General features: G+C 38.1%; 1 protein-coding gene across 1 annotated transcript in view; it reads left to right on the plus strand.

The window, feature by feature from the left end:
- The window catches only part of GRAMD4 (GRAM domain containing 4), an 837,450-nt gene that overhangs the window by 622,604 nt on the left and 188,229 nt on the right, over positions 1-26,617 (plus strand). Inside the window, exon 11 of the mRNA XM_053716614.1 lies at positions 24,602-24,673. Coding sequence (XP_053572589.1) covers positions 24,602-24,673 — 72 coding nt within the window. The remainder of the gene's footprint in view (positions 1-24,601; positions 24,674-26,617) is intronic.

A 26,617-nucleotide genomic window follows, 5' to 3' on the forward strand; every position in this document is an offset into this window, starting at 1 on the left:
AAATGCTGACAGAGCCTTATGTATTTGAGGTAAGCTAGATGCAGTGAGTTAACAACGACTGGGATCATGCTTACAAAACAGGGTAATACTCATATTACTTAGAGACAAAACGTTTACAGGTTTCATAAATAGGACGTTTTTTCTCTGAGGGAGATAAGTCTTTATTTGGGGCCTAGTTTCCACATGGCTAGTCAGATACTCCTAGGAGTATTTTCCTAAGGCCCCTCTGGCATTCAGTACATGGTGGGAGGGGCCTATTTTCACGCTCTAGACGCGCAGTTTCCTTCAGACTGAGACATCCAGCTTCCCTAGAGGAATCCTCTGGCATCTGAGGACCACTATAGAGGGTTTATTTCTTCCCTAAATCGTATTTGAGGGCAGGTAGGAGCCTCAGCAGAGCTGTGGCAAGGTGCTTAACTGTATTTTAAAGGTGCTTGACGTTTTTTAAATCCGGTTTGGAGCCTAAGGGGTTAATCATCCATTTGCAAGTGGGTGCAATGTTGCTTTAGTCCCTTACACACACTGTAAAAATTTCAGACTTCACTATATTTTTACACTGTTTTGCAGTTTAAGTGCTAGTTTTTTTCTCTTAAAGGCACAGTAACGTTTTTATTTAATTACTGTTTCACATTTATTAAAGTGTTTTCCAAGCTTGCTTGTCTCATTACTAGTCTGTTAAACATGTCTGACATAGAGGAAACTCCTTGTTCAATATGTTTGGAAGCCATTGTGGAATCTCCTCTTAGAATGTGTACCAAATGTACTGAAATTTCTATAAACTATAAAGACCATATTATGGCGCTTAAAGATTTATCTCCAGGTGATTCTCTGACTGAAAAAAGGGAGATTCTGCCATCTAGCTCTCCCCACGTGTCAGAACCTATAACTGCCGCTCAAGTGACGCCAAGTACATCTAGCGCGTCTAATTCTTTTACCTTACAGGACATGGCGGCAGTTATGAATGCTACCCTCTCAGAGGTATTGTCCAAACTCCCAGGGTTACAAGGAAAGCGAGACAGCTCTGGGGCTAGAACAAATCCAGAGCTTTCTGACGCTTTAATACCTGTGTCCGATATACCCTCACAATACTCAGAAGCCGAAGCAGGAGAGCTTCTATCTGTGGGTGACATTTCAGATTCAGAGAAGGCGTTGCTTCAGTCTGACTCTGAAATGACAGTGTTTAAATTTAAGCTCAAACACCTCCGCTTATTGCTTTAGGAGGTTTTAGCGACTCTGGATGACTGTGAACCCGTTGTAGTTCCAGAGAAATTGTGTAAGATGGACAAATACTTTGCAGTGCCTGTTTACACTGATGTTTTTCCAGTCCCTAAGAGGTTTTCGGAAATTATTACTAAGGAATGGGATAGACCAGGTGTGCCGTTCTCTCCCCCTCCTGCTTTCAAAAAATGTTTCCCATAGATGCTGCCACACGGGACTCGTGGCAGACGGTCCCTAAGGTGGAGGGAGCAGTCTCTACCCTAGCTAAGCGTACAACTATCCCCGTCGAGGACAGTTGTGCTTTCCTAGATCCTATGGATAAAAAATTGGAGGGTCTCCTTAAGTCACTGCTGCAGCGGCTTTTTGGTTCGAGTCTCTTGAGGAGGCTCTACAGGTGGAGACCCCGTTAGATGAGATTTTAGACAGGATTAAAGCTCTTAAGTTAGCTATTTCCTTTATCTCTGACACCGTTTTTCATTTAACTAAACTAACGTCTAAGAATTCAGGTTTTGCCATTCTGGCGCGTAGGGCGCTATGGCTTAAGTCCTGGTCATCAGACGCTACTTCAAAGTCTAAGCTTCTTAACATCCCCTTCAAGGGACAGACCCTATTCGGGCCTGGTCTGAAGGAGATCATTTCTGATATTACGGGAGGAAAAGGTCACGCCCTTCCTCAGGATAGGTCCAATAAGTTAAGGATATGATTATGAGTTCCCTATAGCCTCTAGGGAGAGAGGGGGGGATAGTGGGTTTTTAGCCCTTAAACCTATAGAAATCAAACCTGGGTGTTTCCAGTAGGTAGTGCCTTATGCCAAATAATATATACTTATTACAAAGAAGAGGGACAGAGAAAGTGAAGCATATTGGGCACACTTGAAAGGGCAAAAACCATTGCTATATTAATTGTGTGGTGTGTCGTGTATTAATTAAAACTTAACTTTTATATCAATAGTCATTAAAAAAAGGAGTGGAGATTTCCACCAATGAATAAAAGAGAAACAAACAATATTAAAATTGTGTCCGATAGGTATTCGGTACACAAAAGCTCCTCTCAAATGTGATACAGTGATCAGTTTGTATCACACTGTCCTGTTGAAACCAAGTAAATATCAGATATTTCACTATATGTTATTTTTATGAGAGTGTGAGTACCATTTCCATCAATATAGGTCTATTTCATTGAAATTTCCCCATTGCACATATCATTATATGAATGATTCTGTGCTTATCAATCACTAATGGGGTTATTTAACAATAAAAGTGTTACTACACTATTATAAGAGTCTGGTTTGGCAAATACAAGATTAATAAGTGTTAGTGTACAGGTAATTTTATTTAGGTAAATGTGAGAAAAACATTTATAATAAACACCTATATATCCTGATGTTTATACTTTTCACATTAGTTGGATATTGAAAATAGTTGTTGCTGCCAGTGTTGACAGATTTGCAATGTTAATCGTATATTATTTACTGTGAATCAACCTCAGTAATCGTCCATTGAAGTGTACTATCTACGTGGTATTGGCCTGGTAAATACAATTATTCCAGATGAGGTGGGGATTCTGAGGTAGTTCAAAGTTTAAAAACACAGTGCAGGCTCATGTAAAGCGATAACCTTTTAAAAGACATCCATCTGTTATAAGGCTTGTGGTAGCCTAAATCAATTAAACCCAAGGTATAATATCGCTATAAGGAGCAGGCACTAGTGATATTTGCTGCACAAAGTATTTGCCAAAAAATAATGGCACTCAGGATAGTCTGTCTATAGCGATAGCTTACGCTTGAGCATATTGCTCCAACAAACTATAGTTAAATTAGAGTATTAACTTTTCTCAATTAAAGCCTATAATAGTTGTAAACGCTGTAACCGCTATGTCAGACTAACATCTAAAGTATTTTTAAAAATTAAAGTGAAGGGTGCCTAAAAGAGGCCAACAATTAATCTAATTTCAACAGAATGATAGAGAGGAGCAGTGCGAACGCCTGACGCGCGTTTTGCAACTGCTTTTTCAGAGGCGTCCGGTCCGACCGCCACACACTGCTTTTAAAGGACCTTCAGCCAATCACATGGCTGATTAAATTTTTGTAAATTCTTGTCAGCCTATCGGCTGTTGTCTACCATCTTGCGATGTGACGATGGCACGGTAGCGTCATCGTCAGCTGTGGCCTATCAAATTAGGGGGTGTGTTTGTTAACATGTCCAATAGATTACTCGTCTAATGTTTATCTTTTTGTGTCAAACTGATCTCGCATGTGAATTGAGTGATCAACGATAGTTAATACTTCTATAGATGTCTGCTATCTATTACAAAGCAAGTGTTTAAAAATATATATGTAGATCCTTGTGTAATATTTGTTTCTTATGATTACAACATTTCTAACATATATATTTAGACGATCAGACGTTATTTGTGACTACCATCTATATGCTTTGTCTGTTTGTAACTGTTATTTGAGCAAATATTTGTGAGGACTGGTAATGTGTATCCTGTTGCAGCCAAAAACAAAGTGAATCCTTCCATTGTGGCACTGTTATATTTATACAGTGCTTTTTACACTTTATAGCTAGATCATATTATATGATAAAAATGTTTTTATGTCATTTTATTGTGCCACATATATTCGATGTTAAAAATTTAGTCACAATTTCATTATGCACATTTATCATGTTTAATATATAGCAATTTTATACTATATTTATATCAACGTGCCATTTTTACATTTGAACTATGTACATGATATAGATTTTGTGATTTGATCTGATCTTTGTATGGTTTACACATAGTGCCATTATAGTACCATATCAGGGATGTGTGTTCTTCTATCAAAGATAAAATGGCTGAACATTATATTTCCAATCATTGTCCTTGAAAATTATAGTTGGCTAGTTATATTCTAGGTACTATGTATAGTAAGACATGATATCTTAGACTGTTCAGGGTAAATTTCTCTCGTTCTTTTAAAAATTCAATTGAAAAATATACATATTACAGAGTACCTTTGTTCATATAATTTATTTGGTTTTATAACTGGACATATACTCCGTATATTTAAATTGTTGATCTGACAATGATATACCATTAAATACATTTTTTACACAATTATTGTATTGTGTCTACTCAAACATTTTTATGAGGGTTAGTGTAAAAAGGCACTGTATTGTATCATTTCGTTTAGCCCATTTGGTTTCATGCTCTGTAACCAAAAGATCCATCTGGATTCAGCCTTTAGAAGGGTATTCTCTATGTTTCCTCCTCTGATACCCAAGGTCAGTTTTTGTAAGACCCAGCATTTCAATTCGGGTTTACTGTTGTGGCAGTCTAAAAAATGTCTTGCAACTGATGTTAGTTTCTTATCTTTTTCAAGATCTTTTTTGGCATTTTTTTTGTTTCCCAGGTGTTCACCTAGTCTTCTCCTGAGTTCCCTAGTGGACATTCCCACATACTTTTTGTTGCAGCTGCATTCCAAGCAGTATATTACATTGTATGTTCTGCAGTTAAACAGACCATTGATTCTTTTCACACCATCTGGAAAGATGGGCATTTCTTTGATGGTTTTCATATAGACACAGAATTTGCATGCACCGCATGGATATGTACCTGTTAATCCATCCTTTCTAATGCTGGGTTTTCTTGCAAAGTGACTCCTCATGACTTTGTCTCTAATCGTTGGTGCCCTTTTCCAACTAATGGCAATCTTATTTCCCACATTTTTGGCTAGGTCTACATCGGTTTGCAATATGTGAGCATGCTTGTTCAATATCGTTGTTATCTCTTTGTGGGCTATGTTGTATGTGCCCACAAAACGAATCCTTGTGTCCTTGTTCTGTTTTTGTTTAGGGAATAATAGCTCATTCCTATTCACATGGAGTGCTTTGTGGTATGCCCTTTTAAGAATACTGTTTGAATATCTTCTGCTTTTCAGTCTCATTTTTAGTTCTTTTGATTCCTTTTTAAAAGTGTTAATTTCTGAACAGTTTCTCCGTATTCTTAAGAATTCTCCATATGGAATTGCTTTTTTGGTAGAGGGGTGATGTGCACTGTCAAAAGATAGTATCGAGTTTGTAGCCGTTTCTTTTCTGTGTATACCTGATTGTACACATCCAAACATATCCCTTGAGATTGTCAAGTCAAGAAAGGTTACTGCTGTATTGCTGATTTCAAACGTTAGTTTCAAGTTTAGATCATTGCAGTTTAGTTCATGAATGAACTGTTTGAATCTCGATTCTTCTCCCTTCCATAGAATGAATACATCATCTATGTACCTGAGCCACAACTGTATGTTATCAGTGTATTGTTCCATCTTCTCTCCAAATACGTGTTCTCGCTCCCACCATCCAAGATATATGTTAGCATATGTTGGGGCACATGCTGTGCCCATGGCAGTGCCACGTATTTGGAGATAGAATTTGTTGTTAAACACAAAATAATTGTGGCTCAGGACAAATTTTAGAAGTCTTTTAGGCACCCTTCACTTTAATTTTTAAAAATACTTTAGATGTTAGTCTGACATAGCAGTTACAGCGGTTACAACTATTATAGGCTTTAATTGAGAAAAGTTAATACTCTAATTTAACTATAGTTTGTTGGAGCAATATGCTCAAGCGTAAGCTATCGCTATAGACAGACTATCCTGAGTGCCATTATTTTTTGGCAAATACTTTGTGCAGCAAATATCACTAGTGCCTGCTCCTTATAGCGATATTATACCTTGGGTTTAATTGATTTAGGCTACCACAAGCCTTATAACAGATGGATGTCTTTTAAAAGGTTATCGCTTTACATGAGCCTGCACTGTGTTTTTAAACTTTGAACTACCTCAGAATCCCCACCTCATCTGGAATAATTGTATTTACCAGGCCAATACCACGTAGATAGTACACTTCAATGGACGATAACTGAGGTTGATTCACAGTAAATAATATACGATTAACATTGCAAATCTGTCAACACTGGCAGCAACAACTATTTTCAATATCCAACTAATGTGAAAAGTATAAACATCAGGATATATAGGTGTTTATTATAAATGTTTTTCTCACATTTACCTAAATAAAATTACCTGTACACTAACACTTATTAATCTTGTATTTGCCAAACCAGACTCTTATAATAGTGTAGTAACACTTTTATTGTTAAATAACCCCATTAGTGATTGATAAGCACAGAATCATTCATATAATGATATGTGCAATGGGGAAATTTCAATGAAATAGACCTATATTGATGGAAATGGTACTCACACTCTCATAAAAATAACATATAGTGAAATATCTGATATTTACTTGGTTTCAACAGGACAGTGTGATACAAACTGATCACTGTTTCACATTTGAGAGGAGCTTTTGTGTACCGAGTACCTATCGGACACAATTTTAATATTGTTTGTTTCTCTTTTATTCATTGGTGGAAATCTCCACTCCTTTTTTTAATGACTATTGATATAAAAGTTAAGTTTTAATTAATACACGACACACCACAAAATTAATATAGCAATGGTTTTTGCCCTTTCAAGTGTGCCCAATATGCTTCACTTTCTCTGTCCCTCTTCTTTGTAATAAGTATATATTATTTGGCATAAGGCACTACCTACTGGCCCAAGTTTTGCCAATCTCTTTATGGGAATTTTTGAAGATCAATACATTTACTCTGCAAACTTTTGGGCGAACCTGGTATTCTATGGCCGTTACATTGACGATCTCATTTTTATTTTAAAAGGGGATATTGCTCTAGCCAATTCAATAGTAGAACATTTAAATAACAACCATATGGGTCTTACTTTCACAGCTAATATCCAAAATTCCTCAATAGAATACTTGGATTTATTGTTGAGCTGGGGTAGTACAGGGAATGTTGTCTCCAAAACCTTTTTCAAAAAGGTGGATAGCAACAGTTACCTTGATTATTCCAGTAACCACCACATTGGGTGGAAAAGAAATATCCCTTTTAGTCAATTCCAAAGAATTCGTCGGAATTGTTCAGAGTTAGATACCTTTGACTCACAAAGCATGATTTTGTATCAACGTTTTTTGGACAAAGGTTACCCAGCTGATTTACTTGATCGATGTTTAAAAAAAGCACGAGACTCGGATAGAGATCTCTTTTTTGAAAAGTTTGAAAATAACACAACCAATTCAAACAAAACAATTAATAGGGATGCCAATAGTGAACCTCTCTTTATAACACAATACAACAGCAATCATAAAAAAATTTGCAATATACTCAACAAACATTGGAACATTATTCAAAAGGATCCTTTTTTAAAAAATATAGTTAAGGAGAGACCTAAAATTGTTTACAGACGGGCACCAACCCTTAGGAACAAACTAGCACCTAGCAAAAGGGTAAAACACAGCCAATCATCTATAAGTAATTTGAAAAAAACACAGAGTTTTTTGAGATTATATGGTTCATATAAATGTGGCAAAAGAGGATGTAATATGTGTAAATTTATATGTTCTCAAAAAACATTTAAATCTAACACTACTGGTTTGTCTTATCAGATATCACATCGCCTCAATTGCGAATCTAAGTATATTATATATCTTTTAAATTGTGTTTGTGGGGTCCAATACATTGGGCGTACCATTAGGAACGTACGCACCCGTTGGGGTGAACACTATCGGAATTGTAAAAACTGTAAAAAAAGTAAGATTAATCACAGTGTTCCAAATCACTGTGAAACAATACATGATGGTAGAGCAGATATCTTTAAAATAATTCCGATAGACCATGTACCTCCATCCACTGATTATGATCGTCTAATTAAACTTAGACAATTAGAAACTTACTGGATACATAAACTCAAAACTTTGTATCCACTGGGTTTGAATGCCAATGTTGATTTGGCTGCTTTCATATAAGTCCGTCCTTTGCAGAGATCACATTACATACTACATTCAGTTTACAACAGATTTCCAACAATATTTTTCATACATTCATTATTACGACATTTTCTCAGATACATACATCATATTTAGATCTCATATACATGTCCAGTTTACATCAATAGATTCTCTACAACACTTTCTAATACATTTATTAATCAAGACATCACCATCAGAGATACACACAAACACTAAGAATCAATGAGTTGAATCACTCCTATTAGTGTACAGCATTTTTAATGTTATATCGATTAGTTTAGAGTCAACCACACTAAGATTCCTAAATACTTTGCTATTTCCAGATAGCTCATCGGACTAAACATAGGGTCCTTACATATATAGACACGGGTTCGTATCCCACCCAAAATATTTCAAACAATTTATTATCAATATGAGTTTAGAAAAAGAATATCATGAGCAGTATCACTAGAACCTTCACAGCTAGCATTTAGTAAAAATATATGCTTTAAACGAAGGTTCTTTTTATATATACACACTTTTTAGCAGTATATCATTAGTTTTTTTAATATATACAATTTTCTAATATTTCTCAATAGGTTTTTTCCATGAACCATTTTTTACCATTTTTACATCACTTTTTTACCAGTATTACAACAGCTAGCATATAGCGTATTTATATCTCTCCAAACAAGGATTGCTATATTCTTTCATTTAATCTTCATCCAGCACCTTCAACATTTACATAGACATTTAATTTATATTTGGGACCGCTAGTTTGAGATAGCGTTCCTTAAATCATTATCTAGATACATAAAAGACAATTTTTCTTGTTCTATCTAGAATCTATCGACCATAACCATCTTATTTTTGTTTCTAGAATATAAGATATGAGGGCTCTTTACAAGAACAATGTTTTCTGCAAACTCATATTTCTAATACATCCATATTATCTACTATTGTTTGGTATATTACGAGTGATATCAATCTCATTTGTTGTCATATCTGAATAGCTCTTTTAGATCAGTAAAAGCCTAGCATACACAAGGTCAAGGGTTCGAGCCCAACCCAGAGGAAAACATATATATATTTTTTCTAGTTTATATATATTCTTTATTGATTATATACAGATTTGTTTTGCACACTAAACAATAGTCACCATTGGGATCTTATTTTCATATAACCCAATAGTCTTTTGAGGTGACAACACGTTTATCTATAAGATAGGATACATACACAGGTTTAGCTTTTTTTTTTTTTTTTTTTTTTTTCTTTTTCAGAAACACTATCACAGGTGTTACTCATCAATGCAAATACATGCTGTTTTTATGTTTGTTCTTTTTGTTTTTTGTTTTTTCATGATATGAATATATTATCTGATTGCTGCTCAAACACAATTTTGATACATGTTCCATTTTTTATTGTATTTTTGTTTTTTAACATTTTATTGTCAATTCTTTGGAGATGACCTCCACATTTTGATTCCGGGTCACTGTCAGGTATAAATGGTAGCCTGTTGAACACCTTTGTATATGCCTGAGGAAACGGTCCTTTACGGACTGAGAAACGCGTAGCAATTAAATACTTGTTTTTAGACAGACCCGGTTTTCTGTGCCTTTTTAATATTACCACAGTTTGCAGTGGTTATACCCAGTTTGGTTTTTATCCCTTTGTTCCATACACTGACATTGCAAACTCGTTTGGAAACAAGGCTGATCGTGTGAGCAGCTACCCTTTTGGGATAAACAACACAGCCCTTTGGACTTCCACAGTGGCGATCCGGCTCACCAGACGATACACAGCCGACTCCATCTACCTCATCTGACCTACCCACAGGTCTCCCGGGTGAGACCCCCAGCGTACTGACTGCTGGTCCTGAATGTCAGCCTGCCTGTATGCACCCAGTTGGTTCTAGGTGCCACTCCACTTGTGAGTAGATTTTATTATAACTACTGTTTTCCAGTTTTCCAAACTGATTCACACTATGTTGGCGCCCCTTGTTTTTCTATCCTCCTTGATTTCTATAGGTTTAAGGGCTAAAAACCCACTTTCCCCCCCTCTCTCCCTAGAGGCTATAGGGAACTCATAATCAGTTTATTTTAGACTATTCAGTAGTCATTTCCTGGGGGTAATATGGCTTCCATTAATTTAATGGAAGATTTTCTAAAGAGAGAAAAGGACCGCAAAGCAAATATAGATAAAACATTTGCCAACCTATCGGCTGAAGGTTATAAACCAACAGAAATTGATGACTGGGAATCTGGTCTAAAAGAACTAGGAGAACTGCTTAGAAAACACACACGTTCTGTGTGGAATAAAAGCGCTTACGACAAGTACCTAGCCAAGCACATAATCCCAAGAGGACTAAGAGTAAGACTGTTCCCATCTTTCAGCTTCCACATAGAAAGCTATAGGGGAAGATGGGAACAAGCCCTAATCTCATGCTCAGAAGTACTCGTCGCTATACTATCGGATTACGAAACCAAAATTGTTGAAGAACTAGGCACAGAAATATCTGAAATAACAATTAAACTAGCCAAATTTGAATCTTTAGATAACTTCAAAACTGCATACAAAAACGTAAGGGAAGAACTTGATTCAAAAGAAAGAGAAATCATTAAAACAAAATGTGATAAATTAAGCAGGGATATAAAAGACTTCGAAAAAGGGAGAGTCTTTACATGGGATGAACAGAACCCAAGACGGAGGAGAAATTTCCTACCACCCAAAGGAGATAAGGATGAAATTTCGACATCTGAATACGAATCGTCAGCAGCTGAGGATGTGGAAGAAGGTACCTCTAATGGAAGGTTGCTGGTACCTAGCGCTAACGAAAGACTTGCTATATTATCACAGACAGAGTCAAAAAACGAGAGAAGCACAAAACCAAAAACAAAGGAAAAAGGAGGGGAGGGAAAACCAGAGCGGAATCTCAGGAACAGATCAAGATGGGGGTACGGGAACGATCGCAACAAGGACTGGTCGAAGAGACCGAGGTGGTAAAGACCACAGATTTACAAATTATAAATCTGTCCAATAAGATACTATACAAGATCATATCAACGTTCTAAAAAAGGGACTTTCCTTCTCCCCAACTAATAACATAGACTATTTTGAAATCATAAAAGACGTGCATCTCTTCACTAGAAAAATGGCTCTGAATAAAATATTTGCTAAACATGAAGATACTGATTGTGACACACAAGCCATTATGGACTTAATATCTCTACTAGAAGATAATGAAAATGAAAACACTGACAGTAATGATTGGAGAAAAGAACTGGTAAAAAAATCGACATACATGCCTCAAATCTGTCAATTTCCTGAAATAGATACATATCAAAAAGTAGTAATTAGAGATATTCTAAAACTTTGTGATGTGAACACAAAAAACATCAGTGAAAAGGAATCCACAGCGCTGAGAGAAATCGAGAAGTGGGAAGACGTGGTAATCAAATCTTCAGACAAGGGAGGAAATGTTGTGATCTGGCCTACCGAATTATACCTAATTGAAGCAAAAAAAACAGTTAGGAGATAAAAACTGCTACAAACCACTCTGGGGAAATCCCACACAAGATTTTTTGGCAAAATATAACACGCTAATTGAGACAGCAAACAAAGACGAATTAATAGATACAAGAGAATACAAATTCCTAAATGTCAGCAACCCCAAAGTAGCAACATTATATTTGCTACCTAAGGTGCACAAAAATCAGAAAATACCTCCTGGCAGACCGATTGTGTCGGGTATTGGAAGCTTATGTGAGCAAGCATCACGATATTTTGATCTGAGATTAAGAGATATAGCACTCTCCCTCCCTTCATACACAAGGGATACTATGGATATTTTGAACAAAATTGAAGGCATGACCCTTGATTCTGATACTTGGCTTGCCACATGCGATGTTGAGTCCCTATATACATCGATAGAGCACAAATGGTGATGCCATGCAGTGGGATACTTCCTTGAAATGGAACCAAGTGTGAATACGCTTAAAAATGAATTCATACTGAGACTCCTAAAATTTGTCCTGAGACACAATTATTTTGTGTTTAACAACAAATTCTATCTCCAAATACGTGGCACTGCCATGGGCACAGCATGTGCCCCAACATATGCTAACATATATCTTGGATGGTGGGAGCGAGAACACGTATTTGGAGAGAAGATGGAACAATACACTGATAACATACAGTTGTGGCTCAGGTACATAGATGATGTATTCATTCTATGGAAGGGAGAAGAATCGAGATTCAAACAGTTCATTCATGAACTAAACTGCAATGATCTAAACTTGAAACTAACGTTTGAAATCAGCAATACAGCAGTAACCTTTCTTGACTTGACAATCTCAAGGGATATGTTTGGATGTGTACAATCAGGTATACACAGAAAAGAAACGGCTACAAACTCGATACTATCTTTTGACAGTGCACATCACCCCTCTACCAAAAAAGCAATTCCATATGGAGAATTCTTAAGAATACGGAGAAACTGTTCAGAAATTAACACTTTTAAAAAGGAATCAAAAGAACTAAAAATGAGACTGAAAAGCAGAGGATATCCAAACAGTATTCTTAAAAGGGCATACCACAAAGCACTCCATATGAATAGGAATGAGCTATTATTCCCTAAACAAAAACAGAACAAGGACACAAGGATTCGTTTTGTGGGCACATACAACATAGCCCACAAAGAGATAACAACAATATTGAACAAGCATGCTCACATATTGCAAACCGATGTAGACCTAGCCAAAAATGTGGGAAATAAGATTGCCATTAGTTGGAAAAAGGCACCAATGATTAGAGACAGTCATGAGGAGTCACTTTGCAAGAAAACCCAGCATTAGAAAGGATGGATTAACAGGTACATATCCATGCGGTGCATGCAAATTCTGTGTCTATATGAAAACCATCAAAGAAATGCCCATCTTTCCAGATGGTGTGAAAAGAATCAATGGTCTGTTTAACTGCAGAACATACAATGTAATATACTGCTTGGAATACAGCTGCAACAAAAAGTATGTGGGAATGTCCACTAGGGAACTCAGGAGAAGACTAGGTGAACACCTGGGAAACATAAAAAATGCCAAAAAAGATCTTGAAAAAGATAAGAAACTAACATCAGTTGCAAGACATTTTTTGTACTGCCACAACAGTAAACCAGAATTGAAATGCTGGGTCTTACAAAAACTGACCTTGGGTATCAGAGGAGGAAACATAGAGAATACCCTAAAGGCTGAATCCAGATGGATCTTTTGGTTACAGAGCATGAAACCAAATGGGCTAAACGAAATGATACAATACAGTGCCTTTTTACACTAACCCTCATAAAAATGTTTGAGTAGACACAATACAATAATTCTGTGTCGAGATTATATTTGATAGATCTACAAAAAGCATATACATAAATAACAGCAAAAAACACAATTGTGTAAAAAATCTATTTAATGGTATATCATTGTCTGATCAACAATTTAAATAATATACGGAGTATATGTCCAGTTATAAAACCAAATGAATTATATGAACAAAGGTACTCTGTTATATGTATATTTTTCAATTGAATTTTTAAAAGAACGAGAGAAATTTACCCTGAACAGTCTAAGATATCATGTCTTACTATACATAGTACCTAGAATATAACTAGCCAACTATAATTTTCAAGGACAATGATTGGAAATATAATGTTCAGCCATTTCATCTATGATAGAAGAACACACATCCCTGATATGGTACTATAATGGCACTATGTGTAAACCATACAAAGATCAGATCAAATCACAAAATCTATATCATTTACATAGTTCAAATGTAAAAATGGCACGTTGATATAAATATAGTATAAAATTGCTATATATTAAACATGATAAATGTGCATAATGAAATTGTGACTAATTTTTAACATCGAATATATGTGGCAATATAAAATGACATAAAAACATTTTTATCATATAATATGATCTAGCTATAAAGTGTAAAAAGCACTGTATAAATATAACAGTGCCACAATAGAAGGATTCACTTTGTTTATGGCTGCAACGGGATACACATTACCAGTCCTCACAAATATTTGCTCAAATAACAGTTACAAACAGACAAAGCATATAGATGGTAGTCACAAATTACGTCTGATCGTCTAAATATATATGTTAGAAATGTTGGAATCATAAGAAACAAATATTACACAAGGATCTACATATATATTTGTAAACACTTGCTTTGTAATAGATAGCAGACATCTATAGAAGTATTAACTATCGTTGATCACTCAATTCACATGCGAGATCAGTTTGACACAAAAAGATAAACATTAGACGAGTAATCTATTGGACATGTTAACAAACACACCCCCTAATCTGATAGGCCACAGCTGACGATGACGCTACCATGCCATCGTCACATCGCAAGATGGTAGAAAACAGCCGATAGGCTGACAAGAATTTACAAAAATTTAATCAGCCATGTGATTGGCTGAAGGTCCTTTAAAAGCAGTGTGTGGCGGTCGGACCAGACGCCTCTGAAAAAGCAGTTGCAAAACGCGCGTCAGGCGTTCGCACTGCTCCTCTCTATCAGTCTGTTGATATTAGATTAATTGTTGGCCTCTTTGTAGGCACGCCTTCACTTTAATTTTTAAAAATACTTTAGATGTTAGTCTGACATAGCGGTACAACCTATTATAGGCTTTAATTGAGAAAAGTTAATACTCTAATTTAACTATAGTTTGTTGGAGCAATAATGCTCAAGCGTAAGCTATCGCTATAGACAGACTATCCTGAGTGCCATTATTTTTGGCAAATACTTTGTGCGCAAATATCACTAGTGCCTGCTCCTATAGCGATATAGTACCTTGGTTTAATTGATTTAGGCTACCACAAGCCTTATAACCAGATGGATGTCTTTTAAAAGGTTAGCCTGCACTGTGTTTTTAAACTATTGAACTACCTCAGAATCCCCCACCTCACCTGGAATAATTGTATTTACCAGGCCAATACTACGTAGATTAGTACACCTTCAATGGACGATTACTGAGGTTGATTCACAGTAAAAAAATATCGATTAACATTGCAAATCTGTCAACACTGGCAGCAACAACTATTTCATATCCAACTAATGTGAAAAGTATAAACATCAGGAATATATAGGTGTTTTATTATAAATGTTTTTCCTCACATTTACCTAAATAAAATTACCTGCACACTAACACTTATTAATCTTGTATTTGCCAAACCAGACTGCTTATATAGTGTAGTAACACTTTTATTGTTAAATAACCCCATTAGTGATTGATAAGGCACAGAATCATTCATATAATGATTACTGTGCAATGTGGGAAATTTCAATGAAATAGACCTATATTGATGGAAATGGTACTCACACTCTCATAAAAATAACATATAGTGAAATATCTGATATTTACTTGGTTTCAACAGGACAGTGTGATACAAACTGATCACTGTATCACATTTGAGAGGAGCTTTTGTGTACCGAGTACCTATCGAACACAATTTTAATATTGTTTGTTTCTCTTTTATTCATTGGTGGAAATCTCCACTCCTTTTTTTAATGACTATTGATATAAAAGTTAAATTTTAATTATACACGACACAGACACACCACACAATTAATATAGCAATGGTTTGTTGCCCTTTCAAGTGTGCCCAATATGCTTCACTTTCTCTGTCCCTTTCTTTGTAACCAATAAGTTAAGGACCAAACAGAATAATTTTTGTTCCTTTCGAAACTTCAAGAGTGGCGCAGCTTTAGCTTCCTCTAATGCAAAACAAGGAGGGAAATTTCGCCCTGTCCAAACCAGTCCTGGAGACCTAACCAGGCTTGGAACAAAGGGAAGCAGGCCAAAAAACCTGCTGCTGCCTCTAAGACAGCATGAAGGAGTAGCCCCCAATCCGGGACCCGTATCTAGTAGGGGGTGCAGACTTTCTCTCTTCGCTCAGGCTTGGCAAGAGACGTCCAGGATCCCTGGGCACTAGAAATTGTTTTCCAAGGGATATCTTCTGGAATTCAAAGGTTCATCTTCAAAAGGGAGATTTTACCTCTCACAACTATCTGCAAACCAGATAAAGAGAGAGGCATTCTTACGTTGCGGTTCAAGACCTACTGGTTATGGGAGTGATCCACCCAGTTCCAAGGGTAGGAACAGGGGCATGGTTTCTATTCAAATCTGTTTATAGTTCCAAAAAGAGGGAACGTTCAGACCAATCTTGGGATCTCAAGAGAGCCTACACAAATTTCTCAGGGTCCCATCTTTCAAGATGGAGACAACCGAACCATCCTCCCTATGATCCAGGAGGGTCAATATATGACTACCGTGGACTTAAAGGATGCTTATCTCCACATTCCGATTCACAGAGATCATTATCAGTTCCTCAGGTTCGCCTTCCTAACAGGCATTACCAGTTTGTGGGCTCTTCCCTTTCGATTAGCCACGGCGCCAAGAATCTTTACGAAGGTTCTGGGGTCTCTACTGGCGGGTTCTAAAGCCACGGGGCATAGCGGTGGCTCCTTACCCTAGATGACATCCTGATCCAGGCGGTCGACTTCTCAAATCGCCCAAGTCCCATACGGACATTGTTCTGGCTTTTCTGAGGTCTCACGGGTGGAAGGTGAACAGAGAAAAAGAGTTCACTCTCCCCCCTCACAAGAGTTTCCTTCCTTGCAACTCTGATAGATTCGGTAGAAATGAAAATTTTTCTGACAGAAGTCAGGATATCAAAGCTTCTAACTTCTTGCCGTGTTCTTCATTCCACTTCTAGGCCGTCAGTGGCTCAGTGTATGGAAATGATCGGTCTGATGGTAGCGGCAATGAACATAGTTCCGTTTGCCCGCCTACATATCAGACCACTGCAACTTTGCATGCTCAATCAGTGGGGCGGGGACTACACAGATTTGTCTCCTCTGTTAAATCTGGATCAAGAGACCAGGGATTCTCTTCTCTGGTGGTTATCTCGGGTCCATCTTTCCAGGGGTATGAGTTTCCGCAGGCCAGAGTGGACTATAGTGACGACAAATGCCAGCCTTCTGGGCTGGGGCGCAGTCTGGAATTCCCTGAAGGCTCAGGGTTCGTGGACTCAGGAGGAGGCCCTCCTTCCGATAAATATTCTGGAGCTAAGAGCGATATTCAATGCTCTTCAGGCTTGGCCTCAGCTAGCTGCAGTCAGATTAATCAGATTTCAGTCGGATCAATATCACGACTGTAGCATATATCAACGATCAGGGGGGGAACAAGGAGTCCCCTGGCAATGATGGAAGTTTCCAAGATAATTCTATGGGCAGAGGTTCACTCTTGCAATCTCTCAGCTATCCATATCCCAGGAGTAGAGAACTGGGAGGCGGACTTTTAAGTCGGCAGACTTTTCATCCGGGGGGAGTGGGAGCTCCATCCGGAGGTATTTTGCCCAACGATTCAACTATGGGGCAAACCAGAAATGGATCTGATGGCGTCTCGTCAGAACGCAAGCTTCCTCGTTACGGGTCCTGGTCAAGGGATCCCCAGGCAATGCTGATAAATGCTCTAGCAGTGCCCTGGTCCTTCAGCCTGGCTTATGTGTTTCCACCATTTCGCTCTCCTCCCTCGTCTGAGTTGCCAAGTTCAAGCAGGAGGAGAGCTTCAGTGATTTTGATAGCACCTGCGTGGCCACGCAGGACTTGGTATGCAGATCTGGTGGACATGTCATCCTTTCCACCTTTCCACCATGGACTCTGCCGCTGAGGCAGGACCTTCTACTCCAAGGTCCATTCAATCATCCAAATCTATGTTTCTCTGCGTCTGACTGCTTGGAGATTGAACGCTTGATTTTATCAAAACGTGTTTCTCCGAGTCAGTCATTGATACCTTGATTCAGGGCTCGAAAGCCTTGTCACCAGGAAAATCTATCATAAGATATAGTGTAATTTTTTCATTGGTGTGAATCCAAGGGGTTACTCTTGAGTAAGGTCAGGATTCCTAGGATGCTATCCTTTCTCCAAGAAGGATTGGAAAAGGGATTATCGGCTAGTTCCTTGAAAGGGACAGATTTCTGCTCTGTCTATCTTTTGCACAAGCGTCTGGCTGATGGTTCCAGACGTTCTGGCGTTTTTTGTCAGGTTTTGGTTAGAATCAGGGCCTGTGTTTAAACCTGTTGCTCCGCCATGGAGTTTAAATTTAGTTCTTAAAGGGGTTCCGTTTGAACCCTTGCATTCCATAGATATCAAGCTTTTATCTTGGAAAGTTCTGTTTTTAGTAGCTATCTCTTTCGCTCAAAGACTTTCAGAGTTATCTGCCTTACAGTGTGATTCCCCTTATCTGATCTTCCATGCAGATAAGGTAGTTTTGCGTACCAAACCTGGGTTTCTTTCTAAGGTAGTATCTAATAGGAATATCAATCAGGAAATTGTTGTTCCGTCACTGTGTCCTAATCCTTCTTCAAAGAAGGAACGTCTGTTACATAATCTTGACGTGGTTCGTGCTTTAAAGTTTTATTTGCAAGCTACGAAGGATTTTCGTCAAACATCTGCATTGTTTGTTGTCTACTCTGGAAAGAGGAGAGGCCAAAAGGCTTCGGCAACTTCTCTTCTTTCCGTTTTGGCTGAGAAGCATAATCCGTTTAGCTTATGAGACTGCTGGCCAGCAGCCTCCTGAAAGAATTACAGCTCCTATTCTACTAGAGCGGTAGCTACCACATGGGCTTTTAAACATGAGGCCTCTGTTGAACATATTTGTAAGGCGGCGAACTTGGTCTTTCGCTTCATACTTTTTCTAAATTCTACAAATTTGATACTTTTGCTTCCTCGGAGGCTATTTTTGGGAGAAAGGTCTTACAGGCAGTGGTGCCTTCCGTTTAAGTGCCTGCCTTGTCCCTCCCTTCATCCGTGTCCTAAAGCTTTGGTATTGGTATCCCACAAGTAATGGATGAACCCGTGGACTGGATACACCTTACAAGAGAAAAACAAAATTATATGCTTACCTGATAATTTCTTTCTCTTGTGGTGTATCCAGTCCAACGGCCCGCCCTGTCCATTTTTAAGGCGGGTGTTTTTATTTTTTAAACTACAGTCACCACTGCACCCTATACTTTCTTCTCCTTTTTCTTGTCTTCGGTCGAATGACTGGAGGTGGGGGTTAGGGGAGGAGCTATATAGACAGCTCTGCTGTGGGTGTCCTCTTGCAGCTTCCTGTTGGTAAGGAGAATATCCCACAAGTAATGGATGAACCCGTGGACTGGATACACCACAAGAGAAAGAAATTTATCAGGTAAGCATAAATTTTGTTTTTATAGATTGCTCAGTAAGGATTCGTTTTTTGGTAACGAATTATGTACTTTTTTTGTGGGGGGGGGGGTATTTGTTTTTACACCTGTTTTTAAGAAAGTTTGTTTAAAAAAAAATGTTTTTTTTGTTTTGCTGTGTGACCGCCCCTTTTAGGGAGGTTCTGTTTCTTTGTCAGAGTCTGAGGTGCTCATATTTCGGATGCTCTTTAGAAGGCTTTTTGCTGTTTTTGCTTCTCTGGAAATCCGGATTGTAAACGGGAGTGTTACCTGGGGTATGTTTTCTGGATTCGGTAAATTTAAAGGGAACATTTATATTAAGAATGTTTTTTTTTTTGTTTTTTTTTTGTTCTATGTTAAAAGATAACAAAAAAGTAAAAAAAAAAAAAAAAAAAAAAGTTAGATTTTTTTATGTGCTTCTTTTTTTGTATTATGGTTCAGGAGGCTGTGCAGGATTTTACATGTAGCTTACTGGAACCCCCAGTGCCTTTTTGTTCTTCATGTATTGAAAGAACTTTAGCTTATAAAAATTAGATTTTTTGATTCTGAGACATCATTAGCTATGGCGGATGCTGTTCAGGAGCCTCCTGTTTCAGATGTGCCGCAGCTTTCTCCTCAAGCGTCCCAATCCTATTCATCTGCACATGCAGTGCCCTGCTTTTCCTCTCATGCTCTGTCTGGAGTTACTTTACAAGATATTGCTGCCCAGATATCTTCTGCGGTATCTGAGGCGCTGTCTGTTTTTCCCATGCTGCAGGGAAAACGCAAAAGGAATTTTAAAGAAACAGTAAGGTTTCTGATCCTGAGGTGGCTAATCGGTCTTTCCTCTCAGAAGTCTTTCTTCTTTGTGCATCTGAGGGTGAAATTTCGGATTCAGGAAGTATAATTCCTTCTACTGATGCTGAAGTTGGTGTCCTTCAGATTTAAACTGGAACACCTCAGCTTGTTACTTAAGGAAGTTTTGGCGTACCTTTGGATGACTCCGATACTACCATCGTTGTTGACCCTAAGAAGTCTAGTAAGCTCAACAAGTATTTTGATGTTCCCATCTGCGGTGGAGGTTTTTCCGGTTTCCAGACCATGCTTCTGAGATTATTGCACAGAGTGGGAGAGACCTGGTATTCCTTTTTCTCCATCTTCCTATTATTAAAGAAAATGTATGGTTCACCAAGGTCTTCAATGGCAGCCTGCGGTGTGTATTGCTACTGTTACCAGCGCTGCAGCTTACTGTTTTGATGCTTTGTCTGATTCTATTCAGACAAATACTCCTCTTGAGGAGATCCAGGACAGGATTAAGGCTCTTAGGTTAGCCAATTGCTTTATTTCGGATGCTTCCTTACAGGTCATTAAACTGGGAGCCAAAATATCTGGGTTTTGTGGGTTCTAGCTCGCAGAGCCCTTTGGTTAAAATCCTGGTCTGCGGATGTTTCTTCTAAATCTAAGTTTATTAGCTATTCCCTACAAGGGTAATAGACCATGTCTGGGCCTGATTTGGCTGAAATTTGTTCAGATATCATAGAAAGAAAGGGGATCTTTTCTTCCTCAGGATAAGAAGAATAAGCAGAAAGGGCGTCAGAGTAATTTTCATTCCTTTCGTAACTTTAGAGGTAAGCACTCTGCTTCCTCTTCCAATTAGGAAACTATCCACGTCTTCCTAGAAGTTCTGGTCAGTCTTGAAGTCAGTATGATGGGTCGGCCCTCGATCTAGGAACGGATCTTGTAGGGGGCAGGCTTTCTCAATTTGCTCAGGCTTGGATACGAGATGTCCCAGACCTGTGGGCCATGGAAATTGTATCTCAGGGGTACAAGATAGAATTCAAGACTTTTCCTCCCAGAGGTCGGTTTCTTCTTTCAAGATTATCTGTAGACCAGATAAAGAGAGAGGTGTTTTCTTAAATTGTATCAAGTTAATCGCAGTGGGGGGAGTCTCACAACTTGTCTTTCTCTGCGATCCCACATCCCAGGAGTGGACAATTGGGAGGCGGATTTTCTGAGCCGACATATTTTCATCCGGGGGAGTGGGAACTCCATCCGGAAAGTATTTCCAGTTAATCCTCAATTGGGGGCAGCCAGAACTGGATCTCATGCTTCTCTGCATAATGCTAAGCTTCCTGAGGTACAGCTTAAGGTCAAGGGATCCACAGGCTTTCTTGATAGATGCTCTGGCGGTTCCTTGAAATTTCAGTCTAGCATACATATTTCCTCCTTTCGCTCTCCTGCCAAGAGTCATTGCTCGGATCAAGCAGGAGAGGGTGTTGGTGATTCTCATAGCGCCGACGTGGCCTCGCAGGATCTGGTATGCAGATCTAGTGGAAATGTCGTATCTACCTCGGTGGAGATTCCCTCTGAGGAAGGACCTTCTACTTCAGGGTCATTTTCTTCATCCAAATCTTGTTTCTCTGAAGCTGACTGCTTGGAGATTGAACTCTTGATTTTATCTAAGCGTGGGTTTTCAGAGTCGGTCATTGAGGCCAGGATTCAGGCTCGTAAGCCTGTGACAAAAAAGATTTACTATAAGATATGGCGTAAATATCTGTATTGGTGTGAATCCAGAGGCTACTCTTGGAGTAGAGTCGGGATTCCTAGGATTTTGTCTTTTCTCCAGGAGGGTCTGGAGAAGGGTTTGTCAGCTAGTACTCTGAAAGGTCAGATTTCTGCGTTGTCTATTTTGTTGCATAACCGTTTGGCGGATACGCCAGACGTGCAATCTTTTTAGAAAAAGGGGCAAGATTTGAACAATCTGCCAATAAAGAGTGCCACCTATTTGTTGACTGGAGTTAAAAGTATTATACGAATCTGTATAGATATTAATATTTGTAATAGAACCCACCAGTATATGTAAGAAAATTTACAAATGAATAATAGATAAACAAAATAAATGAATAAATAAATTAAACAAAGCCACTTTAGATGAATATTGCTGTTAAGTAAACTTATCTGAAAACTTTAAAAACATTAAAAACAAATAGGCAAATACAATTTAAAGGATATCGTTTGTATCGATTATATTGTTAGGGCTCTGTCTTCTAATCCACACTGCAGCGTCCTGGATAACACCACCGGCAGGATGGGGTGGCTGGATGAAAAGATAACAAAAGAGAAAGGAGACAGGAGCGCAAGGGACTAATCTGAGTGTAGTATAGTAAAACTTAAATTTAATACAAAAATAACAGTGACAAAAAAACACACTCACACTTTCAACCTCAAACAAAATGAGGTATGAATACGGCACAAGAAGCAAAAAACACCCCAGGCACTTGCTCACCCACGAACCCTCTTCCGGTGCAGTGGGTCTCCCCTTCCGTCACCGCATGTGCAAACTACAGCTCCCAAGTATAGCCGAGCACTAGTTCTCAAAGGTCCGTGGTCTCCGGTCAGGCCTGTCACAGGTAAAACCGCATACCCATAGTCCAAGAGTCTCTTGGTAAAAATTGTAGTGTCCACAGGGTCTTTTAGGCAAAGCAAAGTACAAGCAGTAGTTCACGCCGGGTATATTCAGAATCCCACTGAACACTTTGAGAACTAGTGCTCGGCTATACTTGGGAGCTGTAGTTTGCACATGCGGTGACGGAAGGGGAGACCCACTGCACCGGAAGAGGGTTCGTGGTGAACAAGTGCCTGGGGTTTTTTGCTTCTTGTGCCGTATTCATACCTCATTTTGTTTGAGGTTGGAAAGTGTGAGTGTGTTTTTTGTCACTGTTATTTTTGTATTAAATTTAAGTTTTACTATACTACACTCAGATCAGTCCCTTGCGCTCCTGTCTCCTTTCTCTTGTGCAATCTTTTTGTCAGGCTTTGGTTAGGATTAGCCCTGTGTTTAAGCCCATTACTCCTCCCTGGAGTCTTAACCTTGTTCTTAGTTTTACAGCGGACTTTGTTTGAACCTATGCATTCTTAGATATCAAGATGTTATCTTGGAAGGTTTTGTTTCTTGTTGCTATTTCTTCTGCTCTGAGAGTTTCGGAACTCTCGGCTCTGCAGTTTGATTCTCCTTATCTTATTTTTCATTCTGATAAGGTGGTTTTACGTACTAAATTAGGTTTCCAACCTAAGGTTGTTTCAAACAAGAATATTTATCAGGAGATTGTGGTTTCTTCTTTGTGTCCTAATTCTTCTTCTCCTAAGGAGCGTTTATTGCACAACCTAAATGTTGCGCGTGTATTGAAGTTCTATCTTCAGACGACTAAGGACTTTCTTCAGTCTTCAGCTTTGTTTGTTTGCTTTTCTGGGAAGCTCAAGGGTCAGAAAGCTACGACTACTTCTCTTTGGCTAATGAGTATTATTTGTTTGGCCTATGAGACTGCTGGACAGCAACCTCCTGAGAGAATCTATGCTCATTCTACGAGGGCTTTTTCTTCTTTCTGGGCATTTAAAAATGAAACTTCTGTGGAACAGTTTTGCAAGGCTGCAATTTGTTCCTCTTTGCATACTTTTTCAAAAATGTATAAACTTGATACTTTTGCCCCAGCTGAGGCTTCTTTTGGGAGAAGGGTTCCTCAAGCGGTTGTGCCTTCTGTTAAGGTCTACCTGTCTTTTCCCTCCCTTATCATCTGTATCCTATCATACGTCACTAGCTCATGGACTCTTGCCAATTACATGAAAGAAAACATAATTTATGTAAGAACTTACCTGATAAATTAATTTCTTTCATATTGGCAAGAGTCCATGAGGCCCACCCTTTTTATGGTGGTTATGATTTTTGTATAAAAAGCACAATTTTATTTCCAGTTCCTCTTTTTGTATGCTTTTTTACTCCTTATTCTATCACCCCACTACTTGGCTATTCGTTAAACTGAATTGTGGGTGTGGTGGGGGGTGTATTTATAGGCATTTTGAGGTTTGGGAAACGTTGCCCCTCCTGGTAGGATTGTATATCACTAGCTCATGGACTCTTGCCAATATGAAAGAAATGCATTTATCAGGTAAGTTCTTACATAAATTATGTTTTTTAAAATCATACTATAAAAAAGTGTCTATGATGTGTCTGTTTTAGTGAAAGCCAGTGCACCTTTTCTTTACTTTGCTTATGCTGCCACTTAGTGACCATATGAAGCATCCATGCTGACTTTATTTTAGGGCTGGTGTTGCAGCATGGACTTGAAATTTTTCTATAATACAAATTGTACCACATACTCTGCAGTTTGATTTTATCAGAACATAGAAATACTAATTTTTTAAATGAAATAATAAACTATGAATAACAAAAAAACATATTTCTGTTTATTTGTCTTTATTAATCTACTTACATTGTCTTATCTCATATTTTCATAGGAGCCTCCAAAAGAAGATCTAACGGTTTCTGAGAAGTTCCAGTTAGTTCTTGATGTAGCACAGAAAGCACAGGTATTTTACTCTTCATGTAACATTGCAATGAAACATTTATTCTGTTTTGAATATTTAGAAATTTAGCTCCAATCATTTATATATGTGATTTAAAAGGGACATTAAAGTAGTAAAATAAACTTACATGATTCATATAGTGCATGCAATTTTAAAGGGACAGTCTAGTCAAAATTAAACTTTCATGATTCAGATAGGGCATGCAATTTTAAACAACTTCATTAAATCATTAAATTTGCTTTGCTCCCTTGGTGGTATTTTTGAAAAGCTAAACCTAGGTAGCCTCAAACTGATTTCTAAACCGTTGAAAACCGCCTCCTAGCTCAGAGCATTTTAAAAGTTTTTCACAGCTAGACAGTATTAGTTCATGTGTGTCATATAGATAACATTGTGCTCACTCCCGTGGAGTTATTTAGGAGTCTGCACTGGTTGGCTAAACTGCATGTCTGTCAAAAGCACTGAAATAAGGGGCAGTCTGCAGAGGCTTAGATGCAAGGTAATCACATTAGTAGAAAGTATATTAATATAAATGTGTTAGTTATGCAAAACTGGGGAATGGGTAATAAAGGGATTATCTATCTTTTTAAACAATAAAAAATTCTGGTTTAGACTGTCCCTTAAACAATTTTTTCAATTGACTTCTTATCTAATTTGCTTACTTCTCTTTGCATCTTCTGTAGAAAAGCAAACCTAGGTTGGGTCAGGAACCACAATTCACTGCTGATTGGTGGCTGCACATATATGCCTCATGTCATTGGATCACCTGATTTGTTCAGCTCAGGAACAATAGTGCATTGCTGCTCCTTCAACAAAGGATGCAATTGTTTAAATTGTTATGCTCTGAATCATGATTAGAACATTTTGGGGTTTCATGCCCCTTTAATGTCTAGAAGATTGTTTTAGACACCAATCCCTTAAGTTTCAACATGTTCCTTTGTGTGGGGGCTAACCACTATTATATGGCAATTCCTTACTATGAGGCAGCTTAAAAGCATATTATCAAATAGTTGCTGATCTGTTTCTTTATAGATTTTTATTTTTCTGAGCATGAAATAACATGAGGCTATTTTCTCCACGCTCACCTTGGCTTTTGCTTTATAGTATCATGCTTAGTAGTCTCTTTACAATTTCTGATTTTGACATTATACAAAATGGTTTTTTCAGATGTAAGAACTCCAGTTCACCACTAGAAAGCAGCCCCTAAACTCATTGCCTGTGGTGCTTGATTGTTTATCAGACGGCTACATTGTCTAATAAATCAGCACCAGGGACGTGCACTCATATGAGGCAGGGGAGGCAGTGCCTACCCTGCTATATGTGGCCAAAGCTTAATTAAATTTTAATTAAAACAAAAAAAAAATTACAAAAAAAAACTATTTTCCCCCATGTAATGCTATGGAGAGGCAGGTACTGGAACGCTTCTCTCCATTGCAGAACATGGGTCAAAGGAAAAAGTTGTGCTGCAGCGCCACCTGTGTTCTGCAATATATTAGCAGCAAAAATTGGGACCAATAGGAGGCACCCCTCTTGATGCCTCCTAGCAATTGAAGGATATATAGATTAATCAGAAGGAGGATGCAGTATGCAGGGTCATGTGACACAACTGGAAGCTGAGGTAACCTAAGAACAGATGACACCAAGCAGAAGAGTAAAGTACTATTCTACATCTCTTGTGATTCACAAATTGTGTTCAGATACAGCTCATTAACAGGGGGGGGACAGTAAGTGAGCATAACCCAATACTGACAGGAAGTCAAAGGGTCAATTCAAATTAAATCCATAATTAAAACCCAGAGTTTGAAGTTAAGTGTGCAGTGTCCACATTATTTAAATTAAAGTTTTTGACATTGAATATTGCTAAGCCTCCCTTTTTCATGGTTATTTGATTTAATTAGGTACAAACTCTATATATGTTTTGTCTGTTCAGTCAGGATGCAGTATCTATTT

This window comes from Bombina bombina, chromosome 6 (genome assembly GCF_027579735.1).
Source record: "Bombina bombina isolate aBomBom1 chromosome 6, aBomBom1.pri, whole genome shotgun sequence".
Classification (NCBI taxonomy): domain Eukaryota; kingdom Metazoa; phylum Chordata; class Amphibia; order Anura; family Bombinatoridae; genus Bombina; species Bombina bombina.